General features: G+C 37.2%; 1 protein-coding gene across 1 annotated transcript in view; it reads right to left on the bottom strand.

Moving 5' to 3' along the window:
- The window catches only part of IL1RAPL2 (interleukin 1 receptor accessory protein like 2), a 1167415-nt gene that overhangs the window by 578987 nt on the left and 573343 nt on the right, over window positions 1-15085 (bottom strand). Inside the window, exon 3 of the mRNA XM_017968450.4 lies at window positions 8893-9166. Within this exon, the coding sequence (XP_017823939.2) occupies window positions 8893-9166 (274 nt within the window). The remainder of the gene's footprint in view (window positions 1-8892; window positions 9167-15085) is intronic.

Below are 15085 nucleotides of genomic sequence, written 5' to 3'. Positions count from 1 at the left end.
GACTTTAATCTCTCATTCAATGCATTTATTCAACACCTAAAGCAAGTGTTCAAAATATTTTACATTGAATAAACAAATGAGTCTTTATTTTCCATATGAGGAAAAGCAAGGCCCAGGTCACACAGCCATAATATACCATCACTCTCTAGGCTAATGCTGGAGTCAGAACTAATAGTTCAGAGTTTGCAAACTGTGAGTCCTCAGGTTGAACCTGAGTATTCATATAAAGTGCTCAAGGTCACACAATTAGTAAGTAATAAAACTGGGATTTGATTCCAAGCAGTCCAGCTCCAGAGACCATACTCTTAATAGGACACAATAGTAGTATTAATAGTAATGTAGAAGATTGCACCACATGTTAGGTGTAGAAGAGTCTTAGCTAGTTCTGTAACTCTTAGTAATTCCTCCTTTAGTAACATCTTAAAGGCAGATGTTGTGTCTCAATTTTCTCTTGGGTTCACCATAGGGATAGGCACAATATTAGTCCTAATTAGTATTGAATGGATATTTTCACTGAAGTTACTTTTCATACCTGGGACTAGATTTATTGCACATCTTCAGTCCTCTGCCCTTTTACGGAGTCGTTGTTTCATCATTGACAGGAAGGAAGGTAGAGGAGAAGCACCACTTTATAACAGTAGAATCCTCTTGATACAATACTCATTTCAGTACACTGTAGCTAGCAATAAGGACCCCTATACTGATCAATGCATTTTTTTTGAGACTCCAATAGCCACACAAGGATTAAGCTGTAATTGAGCCAGTTGCCACATAAAGGGGCACCATATGACCCTACTACTGAATGTTCAATTGTACTCTAGGGAGAGTAGTGGGTTTCCTTTAATCTGTCTTGCCATTGGAGTGTTGATTTTCCTGCTTCACTTTGATACAGATAAAATCTGGCACAGCTCTACTTTAAGATGACTATACCATCACTCTCTAGGTTAATGTTAGAATCAGAACCTATTAGCTTAGAGTATGAGAACTGATTTCAGTGGTTGAGTCTGAGCATGGGCTTTTTTGGGCAAGAGGGTCCCATAAATTTAAATATTGAGAAATTTTACACAATTATTTAGATTTCAAAATATCAGAAAATCTAGCAATGTTGGGCCTATATCCCTAGGACCCTCTAACATTAAGAGGTCAGAAAGAATATGAGGAGTCAGGAAGGGAACTTGAGAAGGAATAACTGACAGAGTACGAGGAAAGCCAAGAAAGTACTATTCTCTGGAAGTAAGGTAAATAATGTATTATCAAAGAGAAGGGAGTGATCAACTGTGCCACATGACATTATAGGTCAGGTAAGAGGAGAACTGAAAATTGGCCTGCCCATTAGATTTAGCATTGTTGTGGCCTTTGGAGACTTTGATAAGAGCAGGTTTGGAAGTGTGGTGAAGGTAAAATTTTGATTTGAATGGGTTTATTAGAGAATGAGTAGAGAGTAACTCAAAATTGAATATAGACAACTCTCTTTTTAGAAATAGTTTTATCTAGATACAATTGATACACAAAGAACTGCGCATATTTAATGGGTACAATTTGAAGGACTTGGACATACATAAACAGCCATGATACCATCACCAGATAATTCTTTTATTAAAGTAGTTTTTTTTCCCCAAATGGGAGCAAGAAATGGGATAGTGGCTGTCAGGGAAGAGGAGTTGAGAGAATTTTTTTAGATGGCATAAATATTAATCTGTGTATGCTGATGGAAATGATCCAGTAGAAATAGAAAATTCCATGATCTAGGAGAGAGAGAGGAGAATTGCTCAGGTGATGTTATTAGGTAAGCAAATAGGGATAGCAAATCTAGCAAAGCCTGACATTGCTAGATTTTCTGATGTTTTGAAATCTGAATAATTGTGTGAAATTTCTCAATTTTAAAATTTATGGGACCCTCCTGCCCAAAAAAAATCACTACAGGGATAGTGATTGGCCTTATATAGAAACAGGGCCAGTTCATCTATGGTAATAGGCTGGAAGGCAGAATATGTAGGTACAGATGCCAGTAGGTGGGCAAATGTAGTGGCAATTCTCTCCTGACTGAATCTTTTTTTTTTCTCTGCAAAACAGGAATCAAGGGAGGGGGAAATATTGGAGATCTGAGGAGTGAAGATGATGTAAAATAGTCATCTAGGCAGATGGGAGACTGAATAGTCTAAGAATATACAATAAAACTACCTGGTAGCATTAATTGAGGTCCATGACAATGAATTTAAAGTGAAATGAATCAACATTATTATATAATTTCCTTCAGCCAAGTTTAGCTGCAAGGATGCAGGCACAGTATAGATGGACAGTTAGGTTTAAACAGTGTTGTGGTTTTCACAAGTGAGTACGATGAAGGTAGAAAGGGTCGAGAGAATCAGGAGGGTATATATGGGAGTGATGATAATGACTGATCCACTGAATTGAAGCTATGCTAGATGGGAAGAGAACAAGGTACAGTGAAAAAATGTGAGATCAATGAGAAGGAAGTCTGGGTGGAATCAATAGACTATTAGAGGTAAGGCATAGAAAGAATGAGCTAGAAAAATAGTAGGTAGTGACAACAGAGTAGAGTGCATGAAATGAGATTATGGAGGGGATTACTACAACTTCCAACACTCCAAAATGTTTCAGGTGGCCTGCCACACTCATTATATTACCTTCTTGACCTCTGAAGATTTTGAGTTTGCAACCCTGCATTAGGGTAAAACATTGATTCTGAGCAAAATAGCCATAAAACAAAGTCACTGAAGTTTGTGTAATGATACAAGGGATGAAACTAAAAAAGTATGTATAAACACCAGTATTGGCCAACTCATCAGTGACTCTTTGAGATCAATTCTTGTTTTATGGTTATTGAATACAATCTATTAATTCTTACAAAGCAGGTAATCCTGCTGACTGAACTAAACAACTTTCTTCCAGTAAACAAACTGAATGAAGTTGAAATTACATAGCTAATGCACAACAGTATGGACATATTTCTAAGCATTACAACACATCTAATTTAATGCCAATGAAATGAAAATAAAGTAAAATGGTTACTTATTTGCTATTTTAAAGGTTACCCATATAATTAAATTCACAAGTAGATTATCAAATTTCCATGAAAAATAATGGAACCAGAGATTCCTGCTTATAACCAAAAACAGGTAGAAAAATAACTAATTATATTTCATTTTGAGAATAAAATTCCTGCTCTCCCAAGACTCTGCTGTACTCTCTTGATCTTCTCTGGTATCAATTAATTCTATAAGATCCAGGCTTTCATTTTTCTGACAAGAAACTACCTGTTCTCTTGAAAATTGCTACCTAGGTAACCGACTTGTTGACACTAAACTTTTCAAGGATCAATAGTTAAGTTGGAATTAAGTTATGAGATATGTTCACTGTCCTTGAAAAACCTCTTGGTAACCATGGTGGGGAGTAGGATAGGAGAGTGGAAGATGCTAAGAACCATTTCTTAGTGTCTAATGTAGACTAGAGCATCACTTTCCTTTCTAAAGACACAGGTCTCCTTGCAATATGCCATAAAGTGAATCCCATAATATATATTCAATGAATGTCTGTTGACTGAAATAAAAATACTTGCTTATATATGATACCTAGGTTTGAATAGGCCAGAATTATTTAAGTGACAATAAAATCGGGTAAAATTACCGTATACTTACATTTATTTCTTTTTAATTTTTTTTTACTATGGACTATTTCAATCATAGTCAAAAATACAAAGGGTAATATGATGAATCTTCATATACCCACCATATAGATTCAACAATTAGCAACATGCTACACTTCTCATTTCAAATGTATCCACCTCCTCAACTTTTCTTCTGATGGTGTTTTGCTGGAGTAATAATCATTCAAATGTGAACTGATTATTCACATTTGAAATCGAAGCAATTGTACCACCTGGTTAGATATATATTAAGGAACTATTCAGAAAGATGTGGTGAGGCATTCAGATTTTGAGAACCTCACTTCTTCTTTCAGTGACTATTAGAGACCAAAAATATTTGGATTCTGTTCCAATTTAATAAGGGAGCTCCTTGTTATGTTTACCTCATTGCAGAGGTAAATGGTCATAATAATTTTGAATCTATAACTGATTTTCTGCACGCAGCCATGATTATCCCCAAATATTAGGTTTCTACAGATGTTCAATTATATTTAATTTTTTTTTTGTGCGTGAGATGGAGTCTCACTCTGTTACTCAGGCTGGAGTACAGTAGTGTAATCTCAGCTCACTGTAATCTCCAACTCATGGTTCAAGCAATTCTCACATCTCTGCCTCTCAAGAAGCTGGGATTACAGATGTGCACCACCACCCCGGATGAATTTTGTAATTTTAGTAGAGACAGGGTTTTGCCATGTTGGACAGGCTGGGCTTGAACTCCTGGCCTCGTGTAATCCACCTGCCTCAGTCTCCCAAAGTGCTGGGATTACAGGCGTGAGCCACCGCATCCAGCGAATCATTCTTTTCAGTATCTCTGAATTCAATGCGGCATTATACGACTATATATATCCTCATTCACAGCCTAAGTCACCCCTTGTTTCAAGTTGTTGAAAAAATGATAAGTGAGATTTTGCCAAATAAGATCACTCTTATCAATTTTATCCTAATACTCATGCCTCCATTGAAAATGTTGGCATGATTCTTGGATTGGCATTGTCTCTGAAAATATAATTTAGTCCTCTACCATTCCCATATTGCCAGCCCATTATTATGCTGGGAAATTCAACTTATCATTCTTGAGACTGGCCAAAGAAAACTTTAAACATAGAAAAATCATTCATAATTACCTTAAAGTGGTATCAAACTGGAGATTTCAGGTGAATACTGACATTGTCAAGAGCCTTTTTCACTATAAATGTCACTCTTGGCAATTGTATAAAATCACCTATATGGACTGAATTTTTCACTTGGCACGTATTAGAAGTCAGTGGCCACTACTAGATATGAAAAACAGGTTCACTATGCACAGACAAATGCTAGCTATTTCACTTATACATCTGGAATAGATTTACATATCTCTGAGTTGACAAAAAACTGGTTGATTCTGTTAGAATAGTGGTTTCCAAACATTTTTTCCTTAGTAAGGCACACATGAGGGATAATATCCAACAGTTCCACCTACCTCTATCAGTCCCAATAGTTCCCTAAGGCCTGCTGCGTAAAAATTTAAAAGTCACTAGTTATGTTTGAATCTTACTGGAATTCCATCCCTTTCTCTTCTATTGGTCTAGATGTGAGTTGAGAACCTCTGACTCAGATGGTATCCACAAAGACATAAACAAGGCCAATCTGAAATGTACTTGAAAGAGAGGGCCACCTACAGGAAAGGACTTCAGGGACCTTGGGAAGTTGTACTATCCCTAAAGTGCTCCTTCACAATCTGTGGCTTTGTTTAAAAGCAAACAGACTGTTAGCTGAGAGGACTTAGAAGCAACTACACCCCAGGAGCAATGAGCATACCCAGCAATCAAACCTAGGTTTCTAATGTAATTACCCATTAAAAAATAGGACTTCTTGGAAAAATGGCTAATTCTAGAACTGGGACACAAAATATATAAGATAAACCTGGAGCATCCTTCTACAATGTAAGTAAATGCAAAAAAAAAAAAAACAAAAAAACACCACTCCATGATGATAGGGTTATGTCGAAGGGACAAATGAGCCAACTGAAAGAGCTTCCTGTGGGCAAAAGTAGAAGAATTTGAGCAAGAAAATTAAGTAAAATTGCATTAGAACCCAGTGTATAAAATAAATATTCATGAATCCATACTGATATAAATAAATGATGCAACATATAAATAAGTGGGGAAGAGGAGCGATGAATTTCCATGCAGAAAAATTTGAAATAATTTATGTAGATACTCCTTCTTAAGTGTGGACTGTGAATAACAACTTTCTTCCAAAAACTACAGTATGGAAAGGAAGAAAAAAAGAATAACGAATAACTTTACGGTGAAAAGTTAGAAACACCACCTCAAGCCAAGTGATCAAAGTCAACATCAACTGTCATGAGTCATATTGATACTTTATACCCTAAATATAATGTGATAAGGATGGTATTTTACCTTTGTAGTCTTCCTCCCCAAAACATTATCGCTGTCTAGCCATGAGAAAAATATCAGGTAAATCCCAGTTGAGGGCCATTCTACAAATTATCTGACCAGTACACCTCCCACTGTCGAGGTCATCAAAAATGAAGAAAGTCTGAGGAACTGACACAGCCAAGAAGAGCTTAAGGAGACATGACAACCAAATACAATGTGGTACCAGAGATGGGATACTGAAACAGAAAAAGGGGCATTAAGGAAAACTGAAGAAATGTGAAGAATGCATGGACTTTAGCTAATAATAATGTACTACTATTGGTTCATTAATTGTTAACAAATGTACTATAGTCATGTGAGATGTTAATAAAATGGGAAAGTTGGATATAAAGTGTAAAGGAACTCTGTATTATGTTTGTAATAATTATGTAAATCAAAGACTTCTTAAAGTTTATTTAAAACCCAATAGTGGATTTTTATTACAGTACTTTTTGTAGGGACAAAATACTGAAAACAAAGTATATACTCATCAATAGGAAAATGATTGACTGAATTATTGTGTCATAGAATATTAAGTAACATACAATATTATATATTTAACCATTTGACCCAGGAATCCCATTATTTGGTATATAGCCAAAGGAATATAAATCATTCTACCATAAAGACACATTCACATATGTATTTATTACAGCACTATTCACAATAGCAAAAACATGGAATCAACCTAAATGCCCATTAACAGTAGGCTGGATAAAGAAAATGCAGTACTTATATATACCCTATGGAATACTATGCAGCTGTAAATAAGAATGTCCTTTGTAGCAACGTGGATGGCCATTATCCTTACCAAACCAATGCAAGAACAGAAAACCTAATATTGCATGTTCTCACTTATAAATGGGAGCTAAATAATGAGAACACATAGGTACAAAGAAGGAAACAACAGACACTGTGGCCTTCTTGATGGTGGGAGTGGGAGAAGGGAGAGAATCAAAAAGCTACCCATCCAGGACTACGCTTATTAACTGGGTGACAAAATAATCTGTACACCAAACCCCCATGACATGCAGCTTACCTATATAACAAACCTGCACATATACCCTTGAACCAAAAATAAAAGTTAAAAAAAAAGTTCCCTATCAATTGACTTGGAGAGATTTATATTATATATTTTTACTAAGCAAAGAAAATGCAGAGAAATCTATAACTCTCCTTTCATTTTGCAAAACAATGAGGAGAAAATACTAATGTCAATATATTTGTATAATTAAAACAGTAGGGGAAATGCATGTAGGGATACACGCTAAGTTGTTACCATCGCTAGGAGTAAGGGAATGGGGTTAGAGCAGAGAAGGGAAAAGAGGGGAGGTAACAAGACAACATTAGCAGGCCTGGGGAAGTAGCAATAATTTGTTTAATAATTCATTATAAGTTTAGTACCTGTACATAGTGGACTGATGCTTTAAATAAAACTTTAAATTTATAAAAACAACAAACAGAAAGAAGTAGGTATAGAGGGAGGAGAAGATACAAATTTTTGGTTGGTAGGTTTTTAATAAGGGTGGGGGATGGAGAGGAGACAAGCAGAGAGGAGGCAAGGAAGGAAAGAGCAGCGGCACCCTACGGAATATAGTGTCAGTCACTAAGGCTGAATTACATCTACTTTTCAATTTTGCCAAGAGCTGTCCAAGTAGAAAATATCGCTTATCACTAAGGGTATTATCAGAATGATTGCTGTTCTGCCAAGATCCCGGAGATTTTGTCTACCACAAACAGAGACTGAACTCACCATTTGCTCCCCTAGCACTCTGTTTTCTACCTCTACACACAAAAGTGGTTCTTAGAGCATCCAGAAGGGTCACTATTTATATACTACCTTGTTCTCCCAGCCTTTTGAGCAATGAGGTCTCGCCAGGGGCTTCCAAGTGCTTTTGATAAGGAAGTGACATAGCTTTGGCATCAAAGTTCACAAGATACAAAAATAGGAAAGGTCTGAATTTCCAAGGAGTTAAAATCAAATAGTAGAGTGCAGCTCCCTGGTGAGCAAAATCTGAGACTCCCAAAATGGCAGAATTGAAAGGCAACTTAAAGGTCATCACAGCTACCTACTTCAATATCTAATCCAGTCTCTATTTGAGATGCTAGACACTAGATCCTAGGTTCTATCACTGGGGTGGAAGGGGAAGGGAGAACACATTGTAGAATCCCTAAGGAAAAAAAAAAAACATATTGCTTTTTACTGTAAACTTCTTGCAAGTAAGAATTGTGTCTGTGATATCTTCCCATTATAGTACCCCAGAAACTCAGGATGACAGTGTATTTACAGAGCTCCATGTTGAATATTTAGACACAGTGGAGCCAAACTCACATTGCAAATTCTACAAAGGATTTCACCTGGAGTACATTTGCTAAGAAATATCCCAGAAGCATTTGAAACTATTTTCCATCAAAAAGAACGGCAAAGAACATGGCCAAAATGGTATTTTAGATCATTTTCATGGCCAGATATCAAGATAATTGAGTCAACTAGCAGTATGCAAAAATAATTGTTAATAGAAGACCCTGGGGCAGGGGTGGGGTTAGGGAAGAAATGAGTCACCAAATATTTTAAATTAAATAAGCGCAGACAGCAAATGGGAATCCTATTATATGAAAATCTAATAAGAATTGCTATGTAGTTCTGATAGATAATTAGAACTGGAATTTACTGAAGCTCCACATGTACTGCAACCTTTCAATAACATACCCATGATACAACTTGAGGCACACCTACATGTATTCCAGCCCCACTCAAAAAACTGTCAGCCATGTGATTGGGCAATGTTTTCACATAACACTTACCTTAAAACACAAGTGTAGAATCCACTGTCTTGTGCCTCAGCTGAGTGAAACCATATTGAATCTTCCTCTTTGCTCATCCTGACCTCTGAAAAGATGATGGGCTCTTCCAAATCACCTTTGTTTTTGTACCACATAAGCCTGAGCCCAGTGCTCTGGGCCATGCTATAGTTGGTACGAATATAACTGTAGAAAAGGGCACATTTCACTCGGACTGGTTCACCTACCAAAGCCATGTATGTCTTGAGATCCACTGACCAATCAATGCAGCCATCCACTGAAAGAAAATCAGAAGAGGCATAAGATATAGTGGGCATTATTGACAATACAAGTATGAGCAGCAATCATCACCAACAAGTCCTGAGTCAAGTGCTCTACATAGATTACTTCATTCAGTCTTCCCAGTGACCCTATGAGTTAGACTTGTATCTTGCTTAGACTTTAGTAATCACAGCCCCTGCTCCAGCCTTGTGCCTTTGAGGTGTCCTCCAATCTTTTGCAGCCACTTTCTGCTTGGGATAAACCAGATTCTTCAAGGAGCTCCGAACTCATGCCTATAGGGTTGCCCTCAGCACCATGGCCAGGTCCTAATTCCAGCAGAGTGGTCAGGTAAGTTGTTCGCCTCTGCTTGCCTTGCAGTATTTTCATCACATAAGTCTATGAAATTGGACTACTAGAATGACACTGACATACTGGTTTTAAGTGACTCAGATTGTTTATATAGATGGAGCCCCACAAAACAAATATTTCCAAGAGACCTCTACACAGCCTGGAAGAGGTCCTGAGATTAATGCTTTTCTTCTTAGGTTGCAAATGAAGACACTGAGACAAAAGAAGTTAAATGATTTTGCCCAAGGTCTCACAGCTAATAGGTGGTGGAAAAACCAGTCTCTGATTCCACAGATTGTGTTCTTAACTCATTCCCTATACTGCTTATGCCTATAATTGTGACAATAGCAATTGTGCTATTATTTGCCTTTGAGAAAATAAGTGCTCTCTCTGGTTGGAAGCAGTAGGCATCTAAAGTGATTATTTGCTCTTATATACATGCCAGTTTTCCATGGTATGACCTATTAATAGCAGATATTTAATCATAGGTCTATTTCTCTTTATACCCTTAGGACTCCCTTGCTGCTTAGCTGCTGAGTGCTCATGGGAATATATTATATTACTGTCAGCTTTAATCAAATAATATTAGGTAGGTAAATCTACCATTAAAGAAAGACATGTACAGTACATTCCTCCTTTTCCAGAAGAGTTAAAAATAAAATGCTGTGGTCAATCTCATATGCTGGTCAATATAATTAGCATAACTATTTTATTTCCAATCACTTATTTTCAAATAATTTCATCAAATTATGTTTGCTACATCCTTTCATATTTCTTGATTACCCTTTAAAAAAATCATCTCAGAAAATGTATAAACATTGCCATTTTAAAATTACATGTTTCACTTATGATTTTGTGAATTAATCTGCTTCCTTTTCTAGACGTTGAGAACTCTAACCCAGCATGTTTAATCTTTTAACCTCAGTTGACAGAAAGCTCAGAGCTAAATGCGATGTTCAAGTGTAATAAGTATCTTACCTCAGGATTTCACTTTCTCTTTATGAGGGGTTCTTGAACTAGGGTTCAAGGACACCCAGGGGGAGGGTTCTTGTATAGGCTTCAAAGTTGTTGGCAAAACAATGTACCTATTTACATAGGTATACTTCCCTGGGGAAATTTTCCACAGCTCTTTTTTTTCAGATTTCCAAAGGGGTCTGTGACTCTAGGAAATATTTTGAACTCTGGTTTCTGATCTTTCTTTCTGACTTTGGTTTTCACTGCCCTGCTGCATATGGGCTGTTACTACACACTGCCTCAACTCTTCTTATAGTGTGTGAGGCATTCATTACAAACAAACAAACAAATAAATAACTCCCTTTAAACTGTTACTGAGGGGCATCTAAACTCTCTTTTGAGGATTCAGAGGTATCAGATTCACAACTATGGATTCTGATGATCATTGCACACCGTTAAAGCCAAGGATGTACAGTGGTTTGGACTAACATATGTACTGATCAGCGGCTGTCTCTTGGGGGTCTTTTTTATTCACTCCTTGCTATCAGGTTGTTTAGCTGTAATTTGTCATTACAAAGCTTTCAAAAAGGAAAAAAGGAAACTTGAATTAGTTGAACTTTCTGGATTATGATAAATTACTAGTGATACAGCCCTGGATCAAACACAACTTGAATATTTATTGTTTTATCATTTTAAAATGTATTTTAAATTACTCTTTTTATAAATTATCTGTGATACTGTTCACATGCATTAATACAACTGAGATGTAATGATAAAAATATTTGTTAGAAAATATATATTGTCTTATAGCTTGTTTCTCAAAAGTGGGTTAATAGAAACAAAATAAACCCCATGGGAATAATTTCTTAAAACTGTTTAGTATTCCAGGGTTTTTTTTTTTATGTAATCCTAAGATGCACAGCAAATACTTTTGAATTAACAAATTTAGCTTGCGAAATAGCATCAAGCTCTATCACCACCTACTTGACAGAAAAATTTGAAATGCTGTTTCAATTTGCTTCCCAAATCTCTTTTAATTAATTAATTAATTAATTTTTTTGAGACAGAATATTGTTCTTGTTGCCCAGGCTGGAGTGCAATAGCGCTATCTTGGCTCACCGCAACCCCCGCCTCCTGAATTTAAGCGATTCTCCTGCCTCAGCCTCCCCAGTAGCTGGGATTACAGGCATGCACCACCACGCCTGGCTAATTTTCTGTTTTTAGTAGAGATGGGGTTTCTCCATGTTGGTCAGGCTGATCTCCAACTCCCGACCTCAGGTGATCCACCCACTTCAGTTTCCCAAAGTACTGGAATTACGGGAGTGAGGCACCGCGCCGGGCCCCCAGATCTCTTTAGTTACCTCTTCTAAGTGAACTGTTGCATAATCCTACACCTTTACAATGTTAACAGTCTAGTTTGGCCCATTAATGATGGGACATGCTAAGCACTAAAGTAATCAATGTATCGGCTACAGCGTCACAGCAAGCATGCTCGATGGCAGTTTAAGACTCTTAATTGCCATTACAATTAGTTTTGTCATGCAGACCTTGAGAGTACACTGATAATTCATTTCCCTTTAAGGGCCATTTGAGCAATATGCATTTGAGTTAATAGATTAATGGTCTCTTTTCTTCTGTTCCCCTGCCTTAGGTATCAGAGAGGGAATATTTAGTTATAAGGTAATCAATATCCACAGAACAGAAATACAATAATGGGGAAAATAATTTCTAAATGTTATCCCCTTTATTCTCTTCCCTTAGTATTTGCAGTGTAAGGTTACAACATAAGATATTTCAAGAGATCTCAGGGAATTTTCCCATAAAATGGAACAGGGGTATGATAACATGGATCTATGAAAGCCTACATGCTAGCAAATATTTTCCCACACTACACTTTCATCAGTAGAAATCCGTTTCCATGAGCTACGACATTGTAGCCTTATACTTAAATTAGAGTATTAGACCCCTACTAGATTCCAACAAGGCGGCATGATTTATTTTTAATGGATTGCTATTCTTAACAATCCAAGAGTGGGACAAAAGGAGCTAGAAAACGATACAGTATGTTTATTTTTACATTTGGGACTAGGCAAGCAAGTAAGAAGTATAGACTGAGGTAAAAGGCCTGAAATGTCAGGTGACAAGTCAACATGGAGGGATTGAATACTGAGGTTAACAGGGAAGATCTGAGAGGTGTCACAAAGTCAAAAAAGGGCAAGAAGAGATGAAATGTCACATAAAACGGAATTTCCCAAGTGCCATTAAAAGTAATGAACGCAAGTCAGATTTCTGTCATGAGGAGTCTGCAATCACATGCCATAGTTCCAGAGCCCCTTGTATGTAGACTCTTCATACATAATGGGCAAATACTAAATACATCTGTGATGCAGCTGACAAAGGTGCAGGCTATGGCTCAATTGGGGCCACAGTGGAACTGAGTAGCCAATAGAAGGAGCCGATGCACTTGATCTTATCAGCACAAGCCTTCAATCCTCAGAGCTATCCAGCCCTATTTTGTTCACAACTCCAGTGGCACCTATTTAAGCAAGCTTTTTGCATGGCTCCTGAGAAGAGTATTGACTGCATAGTTTGGATTCTCCCACAGGTGGTTTGAAAAGTGGGTCTCACTGTCCATCCACAAATGTGAATGGAGTCATTGAAGGAAGAAAGACACTTTTTCCCCTGAATAGTGAAATTCAGCTGTTGGACTGAAGCTTGCTATGGAACAAACCCAAGCATAAGTGAATGTGTGTCTGCTCTCTGCTTCACAATCAGTGAGTATGATTATAAATATTCTTATCCCTGCATTTGAAAACACTTCCTATTTCTATATTATCATTTCTCTGTTCATTCAAGCTTTATGATAGCAATTTCAGTATTTAAAAGAACAAGTGTGGTTTTTTAAGATTCTCATCACTACTCCCTTGATTTAGATTTCCATAAGGCTCAAAAAATTATTACTCTTGACTTATTCTTGTTAGTAGAAATGCTTTAATATTGGCCAGTTGCAGTGGCTCACACCTATAATCCCAGCACTATAGGAGGCCAAGGCGGGTAGATCAGCTGAGGTCAGGAGTTCAAAACCATCCTGGCCAATATGGCGAAATCCTGTCTCTACCAAAATTATAAAAATTAGCCAGTCATGGTAGGGTACACCTGTAGTCTCAGCTAATTCAGAGGCCAAGGCAGGAGAGTCACTTGAACCCAGAAAGTGAAAGTTGCAGCGAGCAGAGATTGTGCTACTGCACTCCAGTCTGGGCATCACAGAGAGACTCCATCTCAAAACAAAGAAACAAACTGGTTTAATATCTGAGTTCTCCAAAACAAATATAATGGAGTGAAGAAAGCCACTTTTATAAAGCTCATATACCTATTTTAGTTATTTTCATTCCAAGCTGCACAACCAGTGTATGTTTAGCGAGTCTGACATAAAGATTTCAAAGAAGGAGTATATAAAGACTATAAAGGAACATGCCAGCATCTATGCAATTTATATTGCTAGGAGGAGATTCCTAGGAGTAAAAATTAGTGCAGTCTCCTGCAAAGTGTCCTGGGTGTCCCAAGCAAACTCATTTAGCCTCTTTATAGATAAGCCTCCTACTTCCTCCTCAGTACAACCAGGAAAGCAAATCTTGCCACATCTTTCCGTTGTAAAAACAAAACCCTGTGAAAAGTTTATGAATCCCCATAAGAAGATAAGATGTCATTATCAACAATCATAACATTATTTTAGAAAAGAAAAAAATTAAATGCAATAAAATTAGACTCTAATGACGATATAAAATTTTTTATTGGGAGACAGGATATATAACTATATATAGAATTATTGATTCTGGATTTTTTCCCCCAAATTGGAAATCCTTGTTAGCTAACATGGCTAATCAGCATGTGAGAAAATATGCAAGCATGTAACCTATACTAGGTTGTTATGTGTTTTTGATTAACAAATTCATTTGTTAAACCAGGTGTTCTAACTATGTATACTTAATCCCATTGATTTTTTACTATCAGCTTTTCTGTGAGCTAACAGTGCAATTGTTGGGGGCAATTCATAGAATTAACACTAGAGGGCGAGCTGTCCAAGTTTTTGTTTTACTTGTTTTCCCCACATAAGCTTTAAAACTACGGATTTATTACTGACCAACTGCTGGTTGCTGGAGAGGAAATCACAGCACACCTATGGGGATGCACCATTGTAGGTGACAGAATTCAAAAGTTGAGAATACAGCTGAGATCTTGCTCAAACTGGGGAACCAGACAACACCTCGGCCCCGTCCCCCTCCCCGCCCCCGCCCCAAGTGAATGACCCAGCACAAAAAGGTGTAACAGCAACAGCAGCTATGAGTTTTATTAAGCCCTTAGAATAGAACATCCAGGAACTGTGCTAGGTGTTTTGCGCTAATTTTTATCCTTTCAATGTCAACTTTGGGATAGAGGGACTCTCGTTATTTCCACTTTACTGATGAGAAAAAAAGAAACCTCAGAGAGTTTAAGTGACTTGCTCAAGGTCACTCAAGTTGTAGTGGCAGAGTTCAGATTCCAACTCAAATAAGTTGGACACAGAACTTATCATCTTAATTATTATGTGTTCTATATTCTGCCTCCTATACTTCTCTTCATCCCAGCCCATGAG

This window comes from Callithrix jacchus, chromosome X (genome assembly GCF_049354715.1).
Source record: "Callithrix jacchus isolate 240 chromosome X, calJac240_pri, whole genome shotgun sequence".
NCBI lineage: Eukaryota > Metazoa > Chordata > Mammalia > Primates > Cebidae > Callithrix > Callithrix jacchus.
Note: the sequence above shows the minus strand (reverse complement) of the source record. Positions and strands in the feature narration are given on the sequence as shown.